The sequence below is a fragment of the Lolium rigidum genome, chromosome 5, assembly GCF_022539505.1.
Source record: "Lolium rigidum isolate FL_2022 chromosome 5, APGP_CSIRO_Lrig_0.1, whole genome shotgun sequence".
Lineage (NCBI taxonomy): Eukaryota > Viridiplantae > Streptophyta > Magnoliopsida > Poales > Poaceae > Lolium > Lolium rigidum.
Window position 1 is genome coordinate 5,943,441 of NC_061512.1, and position 21,550 is coordinate 5,964,990.

Consider the following 21,550-nt stretch of genomic DNA (forward strand, 5'->3'; position numbering starts at 1 on the left):
ACACGGCGGTGGCGGTGGCGGCGGTGGCCAGTACACGGCGGTGGCGGTGGCGGCGGTGGCCAGTACGTGTTTTTTTTTATTTGAAATAAGGCGGGAATGAAATTTTTTAAAAAAATTGGCCTTTGGAACCGGGACTAAAGGCCTTTTTTGCGCGCGCAGCGAAAACGCAGCAAAAATGGCCTTTAGTCCCGGTTTGTATTACAAACCGGGTCCAAAGGGGGGTCTTTGGACCCGGTTTGTAAGAAGAACCGGGACCAAAGGGGGGGGCACTATAACTGCAACTCCTTCGTCTCCGCGGAGATCAATCCCGCGGAGACGAACGAGCGCACGCCGCCAGGCTGCCCAAAACTCGCGCGCCGTCGCTGCCGCCGCCCCTGCCGCACGCAACCGCCGCCGCCGCACGACGCCGCCTCCTCCCCAGCCGCGCGCACGCAACCGCCGCGCGCCGTCTCCGCCGCCTCCTCTCTCCGCCGGCAACCGCCGCCGTCTCCACCGCGCGCAACCGCCGCCGTCTCCGCCGCCTCCTCTCCGCCGGCAACCGCCACCGTCGCCGCCTCCTCGTCGACCGCGCCTCCTCCTCCGCCGGCAAGAGGTGAGCCGGCCGGCCCCCTCTTTTTTATTGTTATTTATATTTGTAAAATTATTGTGTTGTTAGTATATTAATTGTTAGTATAGTACTTAATTAGAAAAAATGTTAGTATGTTAATTAGTATAGTTAGCTAGAAATAGTATAGTTGTTACTATTACTATAGTTAGAAAAATTAGTTATAAGTACTTGTTAGATAAAAAGTTATATGTTAGGAAAGTAGTGAAAATTATAGTTAGAAAAAAGTTATGAAAATAATATTTGTTAGAAATGAGATAGAAAATTATAGTTACAAAATTATAGTCGTGAAAATTATTAGTATAGTTAATCCGATATGTTAGAAAAAGTAGTGAAAATTATAGTTAGAAAATTGTTAGTATAGTTAATCCGGTCGTGCGGGCGGCCTTGCCCGTGCCGAGTCGGTGGCGGTGCCCCTACCGGCGCCCGTGGCTGTGCCGAGCCCGTGGCGATGCCCCTACCGGCGCCCGTGCCGGTGCCGAGGCCGTGGCGGTGCCCCTACCGGCGCCCGTGGCTGTGCCGAGTCCGTGGCGCTGCCGCCGCGACATAGTGCCGACGCCCCTGCCGGCGCCCCCAAAATATATAGGGTATATATGTAGTGCCGGCGCCCCCAAATGGTAGTGCCGGCGCCGACTAACATATAGTGAAGTTATTTTTTAATTTATGTTAACGTTGGTACATATATATATGATTTGTTTTCGTAGCTACGATGCCGCGACAGGCCGCCGCGCCGTGGTCCGACTCTTCTAGAGGAGATGGAGCAGATGGGGGAGGTCCGGGACCGGGCTCCGCCGGGGTGGCACTGGGAGGTCTTAGCTTCCGGGTCGCGCACCTTGGTGCGGAATCCGGGTCCCGTTGTCGACCCGGATATTCTTTGGTGGAGGTCTTATGGGCCACGGTCGTTTCAGAGGGAGCCGGCCCCACCGGAGGAGGTAGCTCAGCGCATTGAAGCGGAGGACCAGCACGTTCGCCGTTACATGTACGTGTTAGACAACATGTATAGGACCGGATGGAGCGTTATGCGGGGATCTCATGTTAGCTATGCTCCCGTTGTTGTTCCGTGGCTTTGGGGGTACACCCAGCCGCGGCTCAGGACCCGGTCGGCGCCCTCTAGGACCCGGTCCGCGCGGTTGAGTGGTTGTAGTAGTGATTGATATGTATTAGGGTTAAATAAACATGAACCCGATCTATGTATCCATGTAATCGCACTATCTCGCTTTCAGCACTATATTATCGATCCTTAGTTAAGAACTACATATGTAACTCCATTTTCAGTTTTCCGCATTATCCTTAATTTGATCATATGATGGTTCCTATATATGTATAGCTTGCAGTGTCGTTGTAGAAAGCATGGACGAGAGATGAATTTGAAGAAAATTTCATGGAGAACCTCATAGCAAACGGTACTCTCGGATGATCGCGACGACGACGTTATTCCAGATGATGGCGGTGACGATGTCACCGCAACTTATTTGAATGACTCCGGTGAGGGAGCGGAGAATATTGAGGAAGAAGATCCTAGTGGCGCCGGTGAGGAACAAGATCATCATAATGGCTCCCGAACCGTAGTTATCACCGAGGTATATAAACTAATTAAGCCGCTCGTTGATCGACTAGATGCATTAACTAATTAAATTGTACTCGACTATGAATTATTTCTTTTTAGCCCTCCGGATCGAGCACTTCTTCCGTAAAGTCGAGGAAGCGAGGCCCGGCCAAAAAGTTGGACGACGGTGTTAGGCACGACATCACCCACATCGCTAAGGATGGTAAACCGATTGCTCCAGAGAAAGGTGCAAAGGCATTTATAGCTCAATGCGGAGTGCTTGTTAGGGACCACGTCCCGATCACCGTTCGAGAATGGAACAAGCCGAAGGGACTAGTGCTGTCTGCAGAGGAAGAAGGTCAAGGTCTTTATATCGATGATGTAGCCAAAAACAGCATTATGGACAAGCTCATGTCACATTTCAACATAGTACCCGAAGAGGGGGGGACGCTGAAAAGGCCAAGATGGAGCAGGACCTCCGCGAGTTTGGCAAGAAGAAGATGGCCGAACTATTCAAGAGCCACAAGAAAAGATTGCGCCGCCTTATCAAGATAAAGAAGACTCCGACAATGAGAAGGTAAAAACTCACTCGGGAAGAATTCGTGAAGTACAAAGACGGAGTCGAAGAATTTAAGAGAAGGTCGGAAATAAATAAGGCAAATGCTGCGTTGAAGCTATATCACCAAATTCTCGGGTCCAGTGGATACAGGGCTAACCGTCCTAAGTGGCAAGCAGCTGAGGCGGAACCGACCGATAAAGGGATCGGATTAGGGACACACTGTTGGATCGAACGGTGCAAGGAGTGGTTCTACGGGATTGGGGGAACGTTGCATCCGTAAACGAGGAAGTGCATCTATAAGAAAGCTCATCCGAAGGTTCCCATTGATGCCCCGGAAAGAGCACATAGGGACGTGGAGGCGGGGTTGTTCCAGCCCGAAAGAGAGAACGATGAGCCGACACGCGCCCTTGGGAACAAAGAACACGGCGGACGAACACGAGGCACGAAGGCTCCGTTCCGTGGAAGTATGGCTTTCCCGCGGAAAGGAAGAGATTTCCCGATAAAAGCTATGAGAGGAGGAAGGCAAGGGAAACAGACCGCCCGGCTAACTTAGAGGAGGGTATGAGCACCATGAAAGCCCAATTAACCATGGTAACCCAAGTACTTACATCTCGGATGGCTCGGGGCAGGCTGCAGATCCCGCATTGCTCAATGCCATCGCCCCGCCGCAATCTCAACCACACCGGAAAAGCAGCCGTGGCTTCCTCTCAGCAGGTGGATGATGATGATGATGATGACCAGGTGGTCGAGCCTCCTCGCTACCCCCCCGTGCATGATCTCACTGAGAGCCGTCCTTGTGAGCTGCATGTTAAAGTTTTCAACCTATCCTTCAAGGCGGCGGTCGGCATCCTCTTACCTACAAGGTCTTACCATTGCCGTTCGGTCCAAGACGACTTTGCTGTTGTGATGGTGGATGAAGTGATGAGAGATTATGAGGGGTTGGTGCTTGAGCACCCCAGCAGTGAAGATGGGGAAATCAAAGAACCGGGAGAAGCCCGTAGAACCACCGTGCAATGGCGGAAGGAGAACATTGTGTTTCCAGGTGAGAAGCCAACAAGCATGCCACCTCCGCCTCCTCCGCCACCCGAGTCTCCTCCGCGTGATGATTCTCCCGTGCGCGATGATGATTCCCCTATCCATGACCCGCCCGCTCCGCGTGAAAATACTCCGCCGCCTCCTCCTCGCTCGTCGGAGACTCCGCCGCCTCCTCCTCCTCGTCGGGAGACTCCGCCGCCTCCACTTAAGCAAAAGAGGAAGCCGTCCGCGGCACCTCCTACAGACTCCGAAGAGATCATCAACTCCAATGAGGGCACAGATTCCGAGTTGTTACCACATGAGCGGATCGAAGAGCAAAAGGCGTTTCTTGCGCCGAAGAAGGTGTTTATTCGACCGCGATACGCTGAAGCACTTTGCCGAGACGAGAATGAAGAGACCTGAGCCGAGAGCTGATTATGACCGCTCTCTTGGACAGATCCTCTAGAGCGAGCAAAGAAGCAAAAAAGTCGCCCAGCTTGGACAGCAGGACATTCAGGCCGCACCCCACTTCATCGTGGAGCCATATCATGATCCGGAGATCGGCATCGATGACCGAACGGGCGGCTAGAGCTCGGGGAGCATCGCTGAGTACGAAGATTACTATCCAACGGCTCAAGTGGTAAACACGTATAGATACGGAAAAGATCTCGTCAAACCTCGGCGAGCTCGCGCGTCTAGGGACTCGGATGCGAAGGTTGCATGAATGGTACCGAAAGCCTCGTCGAAGAAGTGAAAGCTACCTCACGGTGTATCTTAGAGATGAGCATTACTTCCGGGGGAAGACGAGATAAACCTTGAGTTAGAAGAACCGTTTCAGCTTATTCAATCAAGACGCCCTCGACAAAGCCGTCATCGCGTTGCTACTGCCCGTAAGTGATTTATTTGTGTAATTAAGTTTGTAGCTCATTCATTTGCACTAACAATTATCCTCATTATATTCTTTGTGTACGCTATACATTTAATTATGCATAATGAAGAAGCTGGAATACAAAAGAGGCAAGCTCGTACCGCTGGGGTTCATAGACCCAAACATAGTTCATGAAGTTACGGTTCGACGGTACCCCAAGGACACAGAGGACAACATCGTAATGTTTTTAGAGAAGCAAGCAGACAAAGAGGATATATTCTTTCCCTACAACTTCAAGTGAGTGTTATATATAACATACATTATGCTTGTGCACCTTCCACTTTATTCTCGTAATCATTGAGCTATGCTTGTGCAGTTTCCACTTTATTCTCCTAATCATTGATCTTCACCTTGGAGTCGTAAACGTCATGGACTCGAAACGTAAAGAATATGCGGAATGGGCGGACATGGCTGCCATCCTCCGGAGGTAGTTTCAATCAATTTCGTATTGGCATCTTCATCTGCTCTAATTCGAAGATATCATCAACTAATCAATTACTCATTTACTCATTATTTTTTGCCGGGCAGGGCTTGGAAACGGTTCATCAATACTGTTCCGGGTGAATGGAAACCGGAGCTTACATTTAGAGATTACCCCGTAAGTAGTACTATATATATAGCTATGTCCGTGAAACTTTATATATGATATTTACTTTCAATACGATGCTTGATTATTAGTTTGATCGAACTATTTTTTCGTAAAGTGTATGAGGCAGGAACAAGGGAATAACTTATGTGGATACTACGTCCGCACCTTCATGCGTGACATGTCCTGTCCCAAGGGTGGGGATGCCCAAATACACCACACTCGTGTACGATAACAAATTTTCACAATTAATCTTAATTAGTACCATCTATTGTATTGAGTTCCATTCATATATTGATCTCCTTTTTAAATATAGATGACACGCCTCACGGGACACTCTCATAACAGCGGATCAAATAAAAGCAATTCAAGAGGAAATCGCGGGATTCTTTATTACCGAGGTCCTTACCCCGGTGGAGAGCACTATCGGCGGATCGTGACGGGGAACGAAATCCGTCGAGGACATGTTGTATTGTAAATATGCATGCATTACGTGTACTGTTGACGATGTCGTGTACTGTTGACGATGTCTATATATATTCATGACGATTTTTTGTGGTTTCTTGAATGATATATATGCATTGCTGAAACTCTGCCGTGGCAGAGAAACGCCCTGTTTCTCTGCCGCGGCAGAGAAACGCTGGTACAGCCTAAACCTGTGCCGCGGCAGAGAAATAGCAATTCTTTGCCGCGGCAGAGGAACCTAGGCCCGGTTCGTACCACGAACCGGGACCAAAGGCCTTCCACCGCGAGCTCCCCGGCCGCACCACGTGTCGAGGCCTTTAGGCCCGGTTTATCTTTGAACCGGGACTAAAGGGTACCCCCTTTAGTCCCGCCTAGTTGGTCCCGGTTCGGGAACCGGGTCTAAAGGCCCAAATGGACCGGGCCTATTGCCCCGTTTTCCACTAGTGCGAAGATATTTCTGAACATCATAAATGTCCAATGTCTTGAAGGTCAACTGCACACATCCGAAGGCGAATATGCATAGTTCCGTGTAGAATCCAGCATGAAAACCACTTCTTTTTTTCAGAAAGCACTTGTGTTTACGTACGTAGGCATGTCATACATAGATGCTCTATAGCTTCCTTGTGGGAAATGCTATGCTAGCTAGCTCCAACGATGAAAGATAACCGTTTACCTGATGTATTTCAGGATCAACGTGGAAGATCGAGTCATTATCAATTATAGGTTATTTTTTTGCCTACAAGTTTCTCCAATCCCAAAAGAACTCTCTTTCTTTTGTTCCCAACATGGGTGAGTCAGTATTATTTTTGTCCATTTAGCAACGTTTTAACCAAGCTTTGCATGTCTTTTTGGTTTGTGTGTGCGTACATCCTTCGTCGCAGGCTGCAGATGCTCTTGAGTTCTTCCATCATTTAAATCTCTATCTTTTGATTAAGCTGTCCGGTTAGCGTTGCACTTTGGTTCATACATTTTACTTCATTTAAGAGCATCTTCAGTAGGGTCGGCATATTGCATAAGCACCCGATCAGCCGAATGGGGGATGGTGATTGGTGGTGCCGTTTTCTGGGGGGCATCTATTCGCAGTCGCGTTCCGAAGGCGGCAGCTCCAAATAGAATCCCGCAAAAAAAAAAAAAGATCGTCGCATTTTCAAAGGAGATGTTTTCGCCATAGTCGCCACGATCAAAGTTCCAGCCATCGCCATCATGATCAAAGTTTCAGCCATAGTTGTTGCGACCAATATTACAAATCGGCATATTTCCTCCATTCTAGTGAATAAGCCGTCCTCATTTTTCGTGTTTTGTGTTTGACCAAAAAATACTCAAAATATATAAACATTGCTGGTATAAAATTATCACCGTTAGAAAGTGTTTTCAATATGAATCCAACAGTACTAATTAAATACAATAGAATCAAAATTTTGTTACTCTTTTTTCCGTCAAAGTTCGTCTTGAAATGCGTGTGCACCTTATTCGTTAAAACGAAGGTAGTACAAATGAAATCTAGAAGAACTGGTTAGGGTTGGCTTAGCCATCGATGATGCCTCTTGAGGTGGCGAAGGCCTGTCCAGCACGAGGAACTTAGCCTGCTCTGCTAGTGTCAATGATATTATCGTTGGCGATGTCGATGCCGTCGCTGGAGTAATCACCGATGTCAACGTTGACGCTGCTGCAGCCACCGATGCTAATGGAGGATCCGCCACTATTCGATCGACGATTTATTTCAAGATCATGTCGCGGTAGAACATGTGCGCTACCAACACTAGGGGGTCCACTGGCGGCCTCCGACGTCTTCACAACCTCGACGGTGCGCCGATCTTTCCGCTCTGCCGTCGCGTACTTGGGTTCATGATTCTGGCTTCGTCTTAGGCACCGGCGCTTTGCGCAGCTTCATTAAGGTTGCCTTTGCGCCCTTCTTGGCTGGCGGTTTGACGTGCACCTTGCCAGCCGTCTTCTTGGCGAGCTTCTTGGGATCTTTCGACACCATGGCTATGAAGGGCGAGTGCATGGTGGTGGCGAGGTCTGGGTGGGGAACTATCGCGAAGGGCAGGATAAATGATAGGCGCGATGAGAATAATAGGAAATGGGATGAAAAATTTGGAATATAACCCAATGAGTGTGACACTGATGCAACAAGCCCGCCACTCACCCAGCCTCTTCGCATTGCGTCTGATGCGCCCACAACGATCCGTGTGTAGCGGGGATGGACTCGGAATGCCAGACAATCTATTGGACCGCACCAGACCGAATTGGCCTTCGGGGCGAGCGGTTGGGGGTGATCAATTCCCGGTGCGCCTAAATCGGCTTGGGGCAAGGTTTGGGGGGCACGCGACTCAAACGACTCAATCCGGCCTAGCCTGAAAACCCTAGGCCAGGATCGGGACTGAATTTGTTAGGTTAGGCTGGCAATGAATGGGACAAGCTAGGCGTTTTCCTTTAGGTTGGTTTAGGCCCTTAGGGCATCTCCAGCGGCGCGACGCAAACGGACGCTGAGCGACCATTTTCGTCCGCCGTGATCGGAAATGTGTCTGGCACCACCTCCAGCGGGCGACGCAAAGTGACCGGGCCGTCCGCGAAGACGCAAACCTGCCCCAAATATGCGCCAGGTTTGCGTCTCTGCGGACGCTCCGCAGTCGCGGAAACTGTCCGCGTTGGGTGCATCCGGACCCGGTCGGTAGTGAGTAGGTAAGCAAAAGATTTTTTCATTACTGTTGATTGGCCAAAAGGACCATCTTTACAGAGATGGTTAGTCGAGTTAACCTAAAACTACAACGACTGTACCTACTCGCCGTCGCGCGGCCAACACCGGCCTCGGTTACTCGCAGTTGCGCGGCCTACTACTGGCCACCGGAAGCGCCGGCGCCGTCGTTGAAGCGGGAGCGCTTTGCGCACTCCGCGTGCCGCGCACGCCGCGCACGCCGCACATGGGACACCTCGTTCTGCCGCCTGCGGCGTTCGAGGGCCTCGGCCAGGGAGCTATCCCACAGGGCTGTCGTCGCCGCTTGGGCCGCCGCCGCCTCCTCGTTCGCCTGGGCCGCCGCCTGCAACCCCGCCAGCTGGGCGACAAAGCGGGCCCTGTCCCTAGCCGCCTCCGCCACCGCTTCGTCCCTGGCGGCGATGGCGCCGCCAGCTCCCGGTTCTCCTGCTCGACCCCCGCGGGAGAAGGGCCCCTACGCTGGAGCGAGTCCAGATCGGAGCACATTAACCCCCGAGCCATGGAGATCGCATAGCTGTGGGCTTCCTCCTCCGCCAACCAAGCCTGACGGCGCTGGGCGTCCCCAGCCAGGAACTCGAAGGACGCGAGCAGAACCCGCTGGTCGCCGCCGCACTCGAAGCGGCTGGGCACGGGGGGGGGTCATCGTCCGCGATGTCGTGGATGACGGCGTCCGCCGGAGGGTCCGCCATGGTCGCCCGTGCCTCCGCGAGCTTGGCCCTTGCGTCGGCGAGCTCGGCCATGGCGTTGGCGATCTCCGCCCTGGTCACCGCGAGGCGCCCTTCCGCGCGCTCTGCCGCCTCCGCAACCTCCACCTCCGCCGCCGCCTCCAGGTCCAGCTGCTGGGCCTCAACGCCAGCAGCGACTACCTCCTCCTCCTCCTCCGGGTGGAGGTGGCGGCACATCTGAACAACGTGCTCCCAACTAAGGTTCTGCCCGGCCATGGATGGATTAGCTTGGGGTGTGCCCGTCGCCCCCGCCGGTGTCCACCATATATAGCCATGGCGGGGCGGGAAACGGCGTTGGCGCGCAAGTCGTTTCCCGCGCGCGCGAAATGCCGGCGAAACTTGCCAATATATTGGCCACGCGCGGGAATGATCGTCGCCGCGCGAGAACAGTTAATCGCCGGCGTCAGTCCTCGACGGGACGTAAAACGCCATTAGCAAGCTTGACGCTGTGCCCGCTAAAAAATGTATCCGCACCGCTGGAGGTACCCCAGACGCAAACGGTCGCCCTGGGGCACATGGCGTCCGCGGGCCGATGCAAACGGACATTTCGGACGTCCGAAATGCGTCGGCCCGCTGGAGATGCCCTTATTTATAGTCCGACGGCTAAACCGGGCTTAGGCCTAAGTTTTTGAACGCCGGTCTCTTTCACACGGCAAATCCTATACACCGACCAGGTCGGTGTGTACGGCATGCCGCATACCCCTGGTCGGGTATAGGGCCCGATCCATTTCGGCTTTTTTCTTCTTTTCTGTTTCCAGTTTATTCTTTCTCTTTCTTTTTTGTTTTATTTTTTCCTTTTCATTTTTTTTCAAATTCGTAAAACCTTTGAATTTAAAAAATGATCAAAGTTAAAAAGTTGTTCTATTCGAAAATGTTCATATTTGAAAAATGTTCAAATTTCAAATATGTTCATGTTCGAAAAATGTTCAAAATTTTAAAAAAATTCAAAAATGTTGAATCTAAAAAATTGTTCAAATTTGAAAATGTTTAAATTCTGAAAATTGGGTTTTAAATATTTTTATTTTTTGAAAACTATATTTTTTCAAAAAAGTCATAAAAATTAAAACATTCAGATTTTAAAATAAATGGATTTAAAAATATTTCAGCTTTAAAAAAAATGAAAATATGTATACAGAAAAGAAAAAGAGAACAAAAAATGAAAATATGTATTTCAGCTTTTCGGTGTATAGCACCTCCCCCTTCACACCTGGTCCGAGTTTTGCCCAGATGTGTCACCCAGCCGCACTTGACATATACAAGCAGAATTGCCATGGCACGGATGAATCTTACCATGTATTTATGTAGGCACGTAGGATAAGAAACTGGCTACCAAAAAATGTCTTCTTGCATACATGAGGAGATCGAGGACACGAAATTCACATCATGGAGCCTTATCTATATCTAGATCTGAATGTGTGCACCCACAGGAAGAGACAAATGCCGCAACATGGGCTTCCAGAACACGTAGGTAGCCACAAAAGAAAAACGTGCAAGTCTGTAAGACTGCTCATAGTGGGAGTAACATAGGTGGTAACATCACACATCTCAAAGTATTTTGGTGACATGGCATACCAATAAATGAAGAAAGAGAATGAGGTGGTAACTAGCTATGTTATCATAACATCACACATTTCAAAGCAATATGAGTCTACAACATAATTAATGACACATTGCATGACACCATATCTAAGTTACTACCCACTATGGAGGTAGTAACTTAGACTAGTAACATAACATATGTTACTAGTCTAAGTTACTCTCCACTATGACCAGCCTAATGTAGATGACGAGTCCATAAATATTTGTGTACACACTAGCGGTGGTGCCTGGGTTGACATTTTTGCCACCCACCGGGACACTTGCTGTGGTTGACATCACCACAGGACCAAACAAGGGTGGGATGAGGATTTTAGGATGTCAACACCGTGGGAAGATGTTGTCATGTCCCTTTCGGTGGTCTTATCTTGTGATGACCTCTTTTCAATATGGAAACATGAATTTTAGAAAATATAAACATGAAAACGAATTGAAATGGCATTGATCAGAGAATTCCTTTTTTAAAGTATCTAACCAACTAGATTTATGGTGGACAAATTGGATGGAACTATTCACATGTTTATGATAATGATAATGAAATCATTCACAAATACATAAAATTGAGCTGCCAATTTACCAAGTCCCACAATCTCGCCGCATGTTAGATTAGAGTGTTGTGTCTGTGAGTGTGTCTTTTGCGTGAGAAGTTGCCATTTCCATACTATGAAAATGAGGACCTTCTAGACAAGTTATCATTTTCAATGTCTAACCAAGTTAGGAAAGTTTATTTTAAACCCAAGATAATCGAGGGTTTGTCTACATGTTCAAGCATCACAATATGGTTTTCTGCCTCCTGCTAAAGAAGAGAGATACGCGTGTCATGTCAAAGCGTATTATCTTTTCCGCGATGGCCAAGATTTTTTCTCACTAAGGAATGGCTTGGTGATTTCATCAATAATAGAAATCCGCAAGTGTAGATTTTCTTATGCATTGCGTGTCGGCAATATGATAGTATGTTTATGGTAATGAAATCATTCACATATATACGTACAAGAGAACGGCTAATTTACCGAGTCTCACAATCTCGTCGCATGTTGGATTAGAATATTATTGAGAAGTAGCCATTTTCAACATTTGTAAAATGAAGACCTTTTAGACTCGATATGGCAAGTCTGCATGGTGAAGCATCACAATGTGTTTTTCCGCCTCTTTGCTAAAGAAGAGGGATATGTGTGTTCGTGTCAAACAATATTATCTTTCTGTGAGGGACAATGTGTTTTGTCGCTAACGAATCACAGGTGGTGATTTCATCAATATTGGAACTCCACAACTCTAGATTTTCTTATGGATGCATTCCGTGTTGTGAAGAAAAAAACTTGCTACACAATGGATTTTATTTTAATGTTATCCTATCAAGTAATAATTGCATGGTTGTAGATCTATAAGGTTATTAAGATTAAACGAGAAAATATACGAGAATACATACTTCCTACTTCCTCCGTTCTTGTATACAAGACCACAAACTCATATTGCAGGTACCAAGGAAACAAAATCAACTAATAGATAGCACGATTAATTATGTGAAAATACTCTTTTCTTCTGGGTTAATTAAGTATGTTGCATGTGGTGTCTCCTTCTCTATGGTTGTGTGCAACATTCACATTAATAATTAAGCACCATCATACGAAGTATAATTCTATAAAATTTTCTCGATTAGTGTTAGTGACTTGTATTATTTTTATTTTTATTTTTGATACTAGGCAGACGAAGTAACAAATGGGAAGACAAATATATTTTTTCCCTCTTTCAACTCAACAATCATCCTATGTGGCTATAGATAGAGTTCATGCAACAAAAAAGAAGACGCTCGGAGCTTACTAATTTGTGGGCAGCACCTTAAAGACAACTGAATGTGTTAAACGTTGCAAAGATTTGTGCTGAAGATAAGATTATTTTTGGCAAACAAACACAAGATTAGAGATGTTGTGCACATGCTATTGATGGGCAATGCAGAATGTTAATTTGAGTCATCCCAAATTTCCAATCTCTAAAATATTCCAGATGTTTAACTAATGCGTTCCTGCCCCAGGTCAAGAGGTCAAGACACCCAAAAGGAGATAAGACAAATCTCAGGTTATATTGGCACCGTAGTCCGTAGGTGTAGTGCCCAAAAAAGTCAAAAGAGACTTCAAGTGCACTTTCATGGGCAAAGGTTCCTCGTTGCTCTCATCACTTAGGATGACCTATAAGGGACAGATAGATAAGTTGATGTGTCATCGACTCATCGTTGTCATCTCCAGAAAAAAAGTGAGATTGCCCATGAAGTATTTCCCGGGAGAATTTTGGCATGTTGCAAGGAACATTTAACAATGGAATGCGATGCCGATGTAGTACCTTGGAGTTGCTTGTAGTGCATGGCCTTCTACGCTGTACGCACGCACAGGGGCAGGCATACTATTCTCTTAGCTGGCCGGGAAAACCGATGGGTGGAGAAGAATTTTTCTGCAAAAATGCACATGACTGTCCTCCAGCTGGCCAGCATATAATCCAAATCTTGCATGGTCCAATTCATCATCTTCTTCTTGATGCTAAAAAAAGAATTTGATCACATTTTTTCTTCTCACATTACAAGCTGATGAGAATGCTTCGTATCGAACACAAATTACTTTCCATGGAGGTTAATTACTTTTTCCATGTTGCTTCTCTTCAAAGGATGGTCCATCAATTAGCTCGTTCAGCTGGTGTTTATCTTTTCTTCTGATGATGGTTAAGTAGTTCGTTCAGTTAATTAACTAGCTTTGTCAAGATCACGATCGAGTGTATTGCTAAACACACAAGCACAAACACGCGCTTAGCTTTAAATAACCCCCCACTTTTGGCTCCACTAGCTTTTTCGATCAGAGCCTTTGACCAAGGAATCACATGATTAGCTGGCTGCACGTATGCTGCGAGGCATGTATGCAGCTTAATAATCGAACCTTTTTTTTTTGTATTTAGTGTATTTTTATAAGTTTCTTAATGTCCAGGCTATATATATGCAATCCAACCGAAAAGTGCCTTTGGCTCCGGAGCTCCAGTCCTCTCGCCATAAAAAAAAGTTTATTAGTTATCAAAAAATCTAAAAAATAATTCTGATACATCTCACAATCATGAAAAATTTCAACCCAAAATTCTTTTTACTTTGTGCTAGACAAAAATAACAAAATCTGACATGTTTTTGGAGATTTGAAAATGACTACTCAGATCTGTACTTTTATCTTTTTGTGTAGCTTAAAATATAAAGTATTTGAAATTGATATTTTACACGTTTGTGGGATACATTATTGGTTATATGCAGATTTAATTTTAGAATTTTTTGAAACTCAAAAATATAATTTTTGATTTATTTTAAAAAACAAGATCACTAGTGCCCATGTGCACCAAATCTATGTCCCCATCCAACCAAATATCATGTTTTTTGCAAATAGTTTCATGCCTATTTTTTTTAGTTCCATGTTAACTAGTAAGCATTATGTTGTGTTTTTAGTGGATGCTAAGTCCTATCCGTAGAAATTCAAATGTGCACCGGCCACAAACTCACTTTCTTGGGTGCAAAATGTGATCTTCTAAATGTAAAGAAACAAAACCACCGCAAAAAGAGTCAAAATATTATTTCCAAGATAAAATAGATATGTAACTGCTTGAGTTCTTTCTGCACTTACAAAATCCTGTAGAGGTTACACACCATGTTAATAAACAAATCTAGTCGGAAAAGAAAATAATGTTCTTAACTTCGATTCTGGAGTAATAGTCTTCTCGTGCGCCCTCACACATTTCAGTTGTTTTTTCATAAATAGCCTCTCCCGTTTAAAAGAGCTGCTCAAATATGAACGTATCTGGGCAGCTATCTTAAACTAGAGGGAGTACATTAATTTAGACGTGTCTTATAATTTGTAGGTTTATTCATTTTAGTCCGTATCTACTCTATTTTAAAATATCAAAAAAATTACATTAGTAAAACAGAAAAAACTAGCATAGTAGACTAGTAGTACGTAATAATTTAATAATCAAATGACAGTAACTTGATTTTAGTTTTTGACATGCTTTCGCTTTGTGTATGATAATTAAACCATTTGAAACCGTTTGGAACTGGCCCAAGGGCACCAAATACGCGGAGCAGTTCATGGATGGATCAACGCGCCTCACCACCTTTGCGGTCGGTACCAGATCCAACGGCTTCGATCAACCCAAAACACGTCACGAAGCACAAGAACAAACGCAGTAAAACCTTATCCACAAAATCAGCAACGAAAAGCTTCTAGATTAGCTGTAACTAAACTACCAGATCAAAAACAGACACGAAAAATTATCCGACCTGTTTTCCTGTAAAATACTAAAACTACTACTCTCCTAGCGAGGCTGGCCGGTGGGCCCCACCGCACCCTGGAAAACAAATTGTTTTCCTTTTTCGGCTGAGAAAAAGAAAAAAAAACCCAAGGAAAGGAAAGTACGAAAGTAGCCTCCTCCCGTTTATTTCTTCCTCACTCTCCTCCCCGTCCGCCCGCTGCATCTCTCCTCGTATATTCTTCTTCTTCTTCCTCCCTCCTCCTCCTCCGCGTCCCAATCTCCAACGAACTCCCCGAATCCCGACCCAACCCGACACAAATCTGCTCGCCCGACCCCGATTCCCCCGCCAAAATCCAACCTTGCGACCGATTCGAGGCTCGGCCGCGGGAATCTGCGCGAGCGGCGCTCTCGGAGATTTCTGGTGTGAGCTTGGGTTTCCGTTTCGGCTCAGTGTGCTGGAGGAGGCTCTCTGTCCGGAAGGGTTCTTGAGTTCAAGGCTCCTTTTTTTTGTTGTATCGGAGATGCGGTGGCCGTGGCCGCCGGCGGCGAGGAAGTTCAGCGTCCGGCTCGTGGTGCGCCGGGCGGAGGGGCTGCAGGATGCGGACGCCGAGGCACGGCTGGCGGTGGAGGTGACCTGGAAGGGCCCCAAGGCGAGGTGGAAGGGCATCCGGGTCTGCCGCAACCGCACGCGGCTGGAGTCACCGGCGGCGGCCGACGCCCCGTCGTCGTCGTCGGTGCCGGCGCCGGCGGTAGAGTGGGAGGAGGAGTTCGAGGACGTGGTGACGTTTTCCGCGACGTCGCACCGCAAGGCCGCCGCCGCCTTCCAGCCATGGGACCTCTCCTTCTCCGTCCTCAATGTGAGCACACTCCTCTCCTCTCCACGTACGTTTATTTTCTTTTTCTTTTTCGGGACTTTCATCTGTAAAACAAAGTAATCTTGATATGGTTTTCTATGTGCTCGATGAAATTCTGATATCGATGGGTTTATTGTTTCACGATTTTCTACCAGCTCTTCCCATCGATTTTGATTTGCTTAGATCAATAGATTAAGTCACCCATGGCCCATGGGTGCTTGAATTATTCCTGTTTGGAATTGTTTAGCATTTCATTCCGGTCATAGTGATGGTGAAACCTTTGACTTTTTCCATTGAAAAGGTCAGTCGTAGTGGTTATTCGTTGAAAACGATAACTTCTTTAAATTCGTTTGGATCCTGCTTTTTTACAAACAAACGAAAAAAAATCCAAGGCAACAAGCACGCGTTAACAGACTATATGACAATTTTGGTTGGTGCTGGTCTTTATTTCAGTTTTTGATATGATGATTGGGCTTAGCCTCCTTTTGCCCCCTTTCCGCTGCCTGGATGATAAGGATTCTGGTACATTATTGTAGTTAGATTATGTAGTTATTTGGAATCTCCAAACGGGCTCGGCTTTGTTGGGAATTTTTAATAGATTACTCGGCCTAGCTGTCGAGTCAGTAATAAAAAATTATGTTGTTCATATTCAAAGCTTCAGATTGGCTGGCACAAACTAGGTTTGATGCAAGGAGAAAGCGATAGGATTCAACATACGGCTGTATCTCTTTAGGACGACACATAGGTAAATCAGGAATTTCGCATAATCATACTGTTTCCGGACTTGGCAAACTCAGGACAGATTGGCCTGGCATGAGTTGATTAGGTTTCTTGTCCATGTCTTGCCAATTGTTGCTTTGTGAGCCTCTAGACAAACGCCGCCACGATGAAAAAAAAATGGGGTGCGTTTAGTTTGTTATCCCATTAGTTTTGACTAGTTCGTGATTGGTGCTATTATCAATTTGTCGTGTTGTTCGCTTGGTGTGTTGTGGTGCCGTTTAATTGTTTTGAATACGTCGTGTCATTGGTAGTTGCTCTAGCAGGAGCTTGCCAGTTGTCACCCGATTATCATGCAATGGAAATGGATAGCCAAACTTGAGGCCATTATAGCCTTAATTATAATTTTTCACCGGTGTATTTAAATCCGTACTGAGGCAGGCTACCAGTTTTGCCGAGTTAACTACTACTGCGAAATGTAATGTGTAGAACATTTTGGGCCTTCTTTTCATTGGCTTTGTCCTGATGATGTCCTGCATTTTGTTCTGTCCTCTCAATGATCTGTCTTTGTTGTTACAGGATTCAAATAAAGGGCCAAAGAGTGAATCGATTCTGGGAACTGCGTCATTGAACCTAGCAGATTACACATCTGCTGCTGAAGAGGAAGTTGAGATTATCCTCCCATTATCAGTGCCCAATGGCACACCTGAATCTTCCCCGTCACTTCATGTATGTTGGTGATATGATGCTATATATCTTTTTCCCATTTGAACATATATCCTATAGTCAAGCAGTTTGTGAATTACTTTCAATTTTTTCCAGCTCACTCTGAGTTTGGTGGAACTAAGACTTCCTCAGCAATCGCCCGATGCTTCACAGCGTTCTGTTGCTACTGCTCCATTGTCACCTTCCTCTGGTGACTCGGTCCCTTCTGGAAAAGATGAGGTTTCTGTCATTAAAGCTGGACTGAGAAAGGTGAAACATATTACGGATTTTGTGTCAATACGGAGGTCCAAAAAGGCTAACAGAGAGGACGACAACAGTGATAAATATGTTCACAGTGATGGTGCCGAATACCCTTGCACTATTGACTCTGACTCTGATATAGATGATAGACAGAGGGATGAGGACTTGGGTGGCGCAACTGTCAGGAAGTCCTTCAGCTATGGTTCGCTGCAGTCTGTGAATTATGCTGGTGGTCTCTTTTATGCACATGCAAGGATTGATGGAGAGCACGAGGACTGGATATATTACAGTCACCGAAAATCGGATGCCGGTTATCAAGCAGAGAAAGAATCATCCTCCACTGCTGAAGAGCATACCTCCATGGTTATTCGGCGAAAAAGGAGCATACTTCCATGGAGAAAAGTCAAAGTGCCGAAGAAAGGCGAACCATTATTGAAGAACAAGAATGGAGAAGAGGGTGGGGATGATATTGACTATGATCGACGGATATTAACCTCTTCTGATGGATCTGTTTCGGAGGTATGGATATCTTGTAAAGAATCTTGATTTTTTTTTCTTTCTATACTGCCATCCTGCCCATTTTCCTTCATATTTATTTTTGGTTTACTGCCACTATTGGTTGAGGCTTGTTGATAGCATATTTTCTTTCTTGTTTCCAGGGATCAAATGGTTCGGCTAACAGTATGGAGTCAGTATTTGGTGATGACAATTTTGTTGTTGGGAACTGGGAGTCAAAGGAAGTACTTAGTCGTGATGGCCATTTGAAGCTTCTCACTGAGGTGTTCTTTGCATCAATAGACCAGAGGAGTGAACGGGCTGCTGGGGAGAGCGCCTGCACTGCGCTGGTGGCTGTCATTGCGGACTGGTTCCAAGCAAACCAGGAGCTGATGCCAATCCGCTCACAGTTTGACAACCTCATCCGAGAAGGGTCTCTAGAGTGGAGGAAGCTTTGCGAGAATGAGACCTATCGAGAGCGCTTCCCTGATAAGCATTTTGATCTTGAAACAGTACTTCATGCCAAGATCCGCCCGCTCACAGTTGCTCCTAACAAGTCATTCGTGGGGTTTTTCCAGCCTGAAAGTGTGGAGGATGCCAGTGGATTTGACTTCCTTGATGGTGCGATGTCGTTTGATAACATCTGGGAAGAGATTAGCCGAGCAGCGGAGTGTTCCACTGACAAACCCACCCTATATGTTGTCAGCTGGAATGACCACTTCTTTGTTCTCAAGGTCGAGGCCGACGCATATTACATCATTGATACACTTGGCGAGAGGCTGTTTGAAGGTTGCGACCAGGCATACATCTTGAAGTTCGACGACAACACCACAATCTACAAAGTGCCGGCTGAAAAGAAAGAAGCCAGCTCTGATTCCATCAGACAACAGAAGGATTCCTCGGAGAGCTCCTCCACCGAGCAAGACAGCGGGACTGATACCGAGGAGAGCGAGCTGCTTGTGCTGAAGGGCAAGGAGGCGTGCAAGGAGTACATCAAGAGCTTCTTGGCCGCCATCCCGATCCGTGAACTGCAGGCTGACATCAAGAAGGGGCTCATGGCGTCGACACCACTGCACCACCGCCTCCAGATCGAGTTCCACTATACCGAGTCATGCCCCAGAGAGATCACCCTCCCAGCCCCATTCCCCGCTATCGAAGCCCCCTTTGAGTTCTCCTGGCCTGATCCACCGCCCGCCATGGAGGTTTCCCTGACATCTGCAGTCGCCGTTGTATAGTCCCGCCATGGCAGCCGAGATCTGCCAGCCCCGACGTTTAACATACAGAGAGAGCCTCTTTTTCAGGGCGAACCCTGAAGCGATCCAGATCGAAGATCTGGCTTCGTCGTCTTGAGTTTGCACTGTTTGCTGTCTAGTTAAGATGAAGTGGAACTGACTAGTATAGGTAACCGAACTCCTTCCCTTTTGGTGTGTGTATTTTCAGGCTCTAGGAGCTTTCATTTTGTAAAGAAAGAAAGATGCTGTTAGCTCCTACCTGTCCCGAAATTGAGCTGTGCTGGACTTGTAATCGTTAGATCCTCAATGTTAATTATGCCTTGGTCGTCCCTCCTGATATTTTTGCCTACTGATTTCGCTGCCAGTCTCACAGTTAGATTTTTTTGGGGGGTTCTTCAAGATGTTGACATGTGAATGCATAATACAATAATTCAGTTAACGACCTTCTGAGCATGACATAATCCTTGGATAATGAACAGTTCTATGTCAGCATCGCTGCAAAGATTTATCAGAACTAAAAACCTCTCGCTGTCAACGCTCTGCTTTTCCGGTTCGTGACAGGCACTCATCCGATCCACCACAAGCAATTTTCTTTAGAGTGTGACAGGTGAGCTGCCGTCGTGAAAGTGTAGATGAGGTGTGTGTACATCATGTTTGACAGGTCAAACACTTTTTGGAATTTTAGTATCTCTGGTGTGTGTTATTGATAGTGCTAGCTGGCATCACCTTTTCTTGGGTCAACTCTGACTTTGTACATGCCCATCATGTGGGCCACATGTGAGCTGATTTAGAAAAATCAGAAATATATTGTTACAGTAAGGAAAGCAAGTTGCAGCATGGTTTACTTATTACTGGATTTTAGGGTTCATGGGAACTGGAAAGACCTCTGAAAGGTGAAACTTTCTTACCCTACATGGCTCCTAATATTGAGCAGAATCACACCAGGTCACCACCTGCTGCGAAGAGAGCTGGAAAAATTCAGAGGTTTACCAACCAAGCACAATAGTGCCTTTTGTGTACAGAACCAATCCTGGCACTGAAACTAAAAGCATAAAGGCCAGGTCCTCAGGTACTTGCTCTCATGGCCATTGCAGGGTTGAAAAGCTGCCTTTTTGCTGTTGTTGACCACTTTGTTGTGTGCGCTCTAAGGGCATGGCCAACGCATAGCCCTAGGGGTGTTGCCTCGCAGCTTTATCTTGGTTCGGGTGGTCCAAATTAGGTTCGGATAAGGAGGCAGCCTCTTCATCAGGAGGCAACCTCTTCAGCCATAAAGTGTAAAATGTGAGAGAGAAAGAGAAAAACCAAATCAGCTTTTGAGAGAAAGACATATTAATGGGACTATAACATGGCATGCATATGTCAAAAGTTTTATCCAAGCCTAGTTGGACAGCTGCCTCCATTGCTCATGCCCTAAGCTACGGTGATTAATCATTTTATTAATTGGCTTAGTGAGGTTGCAGAGTACACCTATTGTCGCTGGACACATGTCCCTGCCAATTTCTAACCTTTTGGTGTTAGAAATTGCATCTCTATTCTCTAATCACCGCAATTAAATTCATTGTGATCATTGTGTGTACCCGGATTCTTTTTAAAATCGCGATCAAGTCCATCTACCTCACCATCGAAATCCAGAGATGGTATCCGTCGTCAACCACCATCTTCATCGCGGGGAACAAGACCACTTTGGATGAAAAAGATGAAGAGTCTTATCACTGCACCACCGAAGAAGGGCCTCCAGTGTTGGAGGTTGAACATATGCCTTCATGGCGCCGCACGATGCCTCCCTTTGGGATCGAAGATCGGTGGTCTACGAAGGACCACCATAGTAGAACATGTCATTGCAACAAATACACCCCGTCTTAGCCAAGCTTGATATTCTAGAACGCTGTCACTACTTTTCCCCTCGCCCCCACGGTCGGCCATAGAAGAAAGCAACGATAACTCCAAAAATTGAAGCTCATCGAGGCCTCATATCTTATTTCTGGAGCAACAAGTGTTGTATCATCTCCAACCTCTGGCTCCGCCCATAGGAGCACCACGAGGAGAAGCATCACCACCAACAAGCACCAATTCAGGCCGGAGAGATCCGGTGACTAACTCTTTTCATATCCCTAACTACTGGTACATGGCCAAAACCATTGTTAAAAAAACCGGCCGATTTAGTGATTAATCGGGTGATTAATCGCTACTCGGTGGGCCACCGATTAGCCGATTAATTAATTTATCTGCTTATTAACTAATTTATCTGCCGATTAATCAGCGATTTTTCGCGTCCAACGCTAAT

General features: G+C 46.5%; 1 protein-coding gene across 1 annotated transcript; it reads left to right on the forward strand.

Moving 5' to 3' along the window:
• The first annotated feature begins 10,587 nt into the window (after nt 1-10,587).
• LOC124655572 lies at nt 10,588-19,615 on the forward strand. The gene is made up of 5 exons (XM_047194444.1): nt 10,588-10,604; nt 15,154-15,859; nt 17,153-17,302; nt 17,396-18,058; nt 18,199-19,615. Exons 1-5 carry the CDS (start codon nt 10,588-10,590, stop codon nt 19,267-19,269), a joined length of 2,607 nt encoding a protein of 868 aa, XP_047050400.1. The 3' UTR covers nt 19,270-19,615.
• Nucleotides 19,616-21,550: the final 1,935 nt, after the last annotated feature.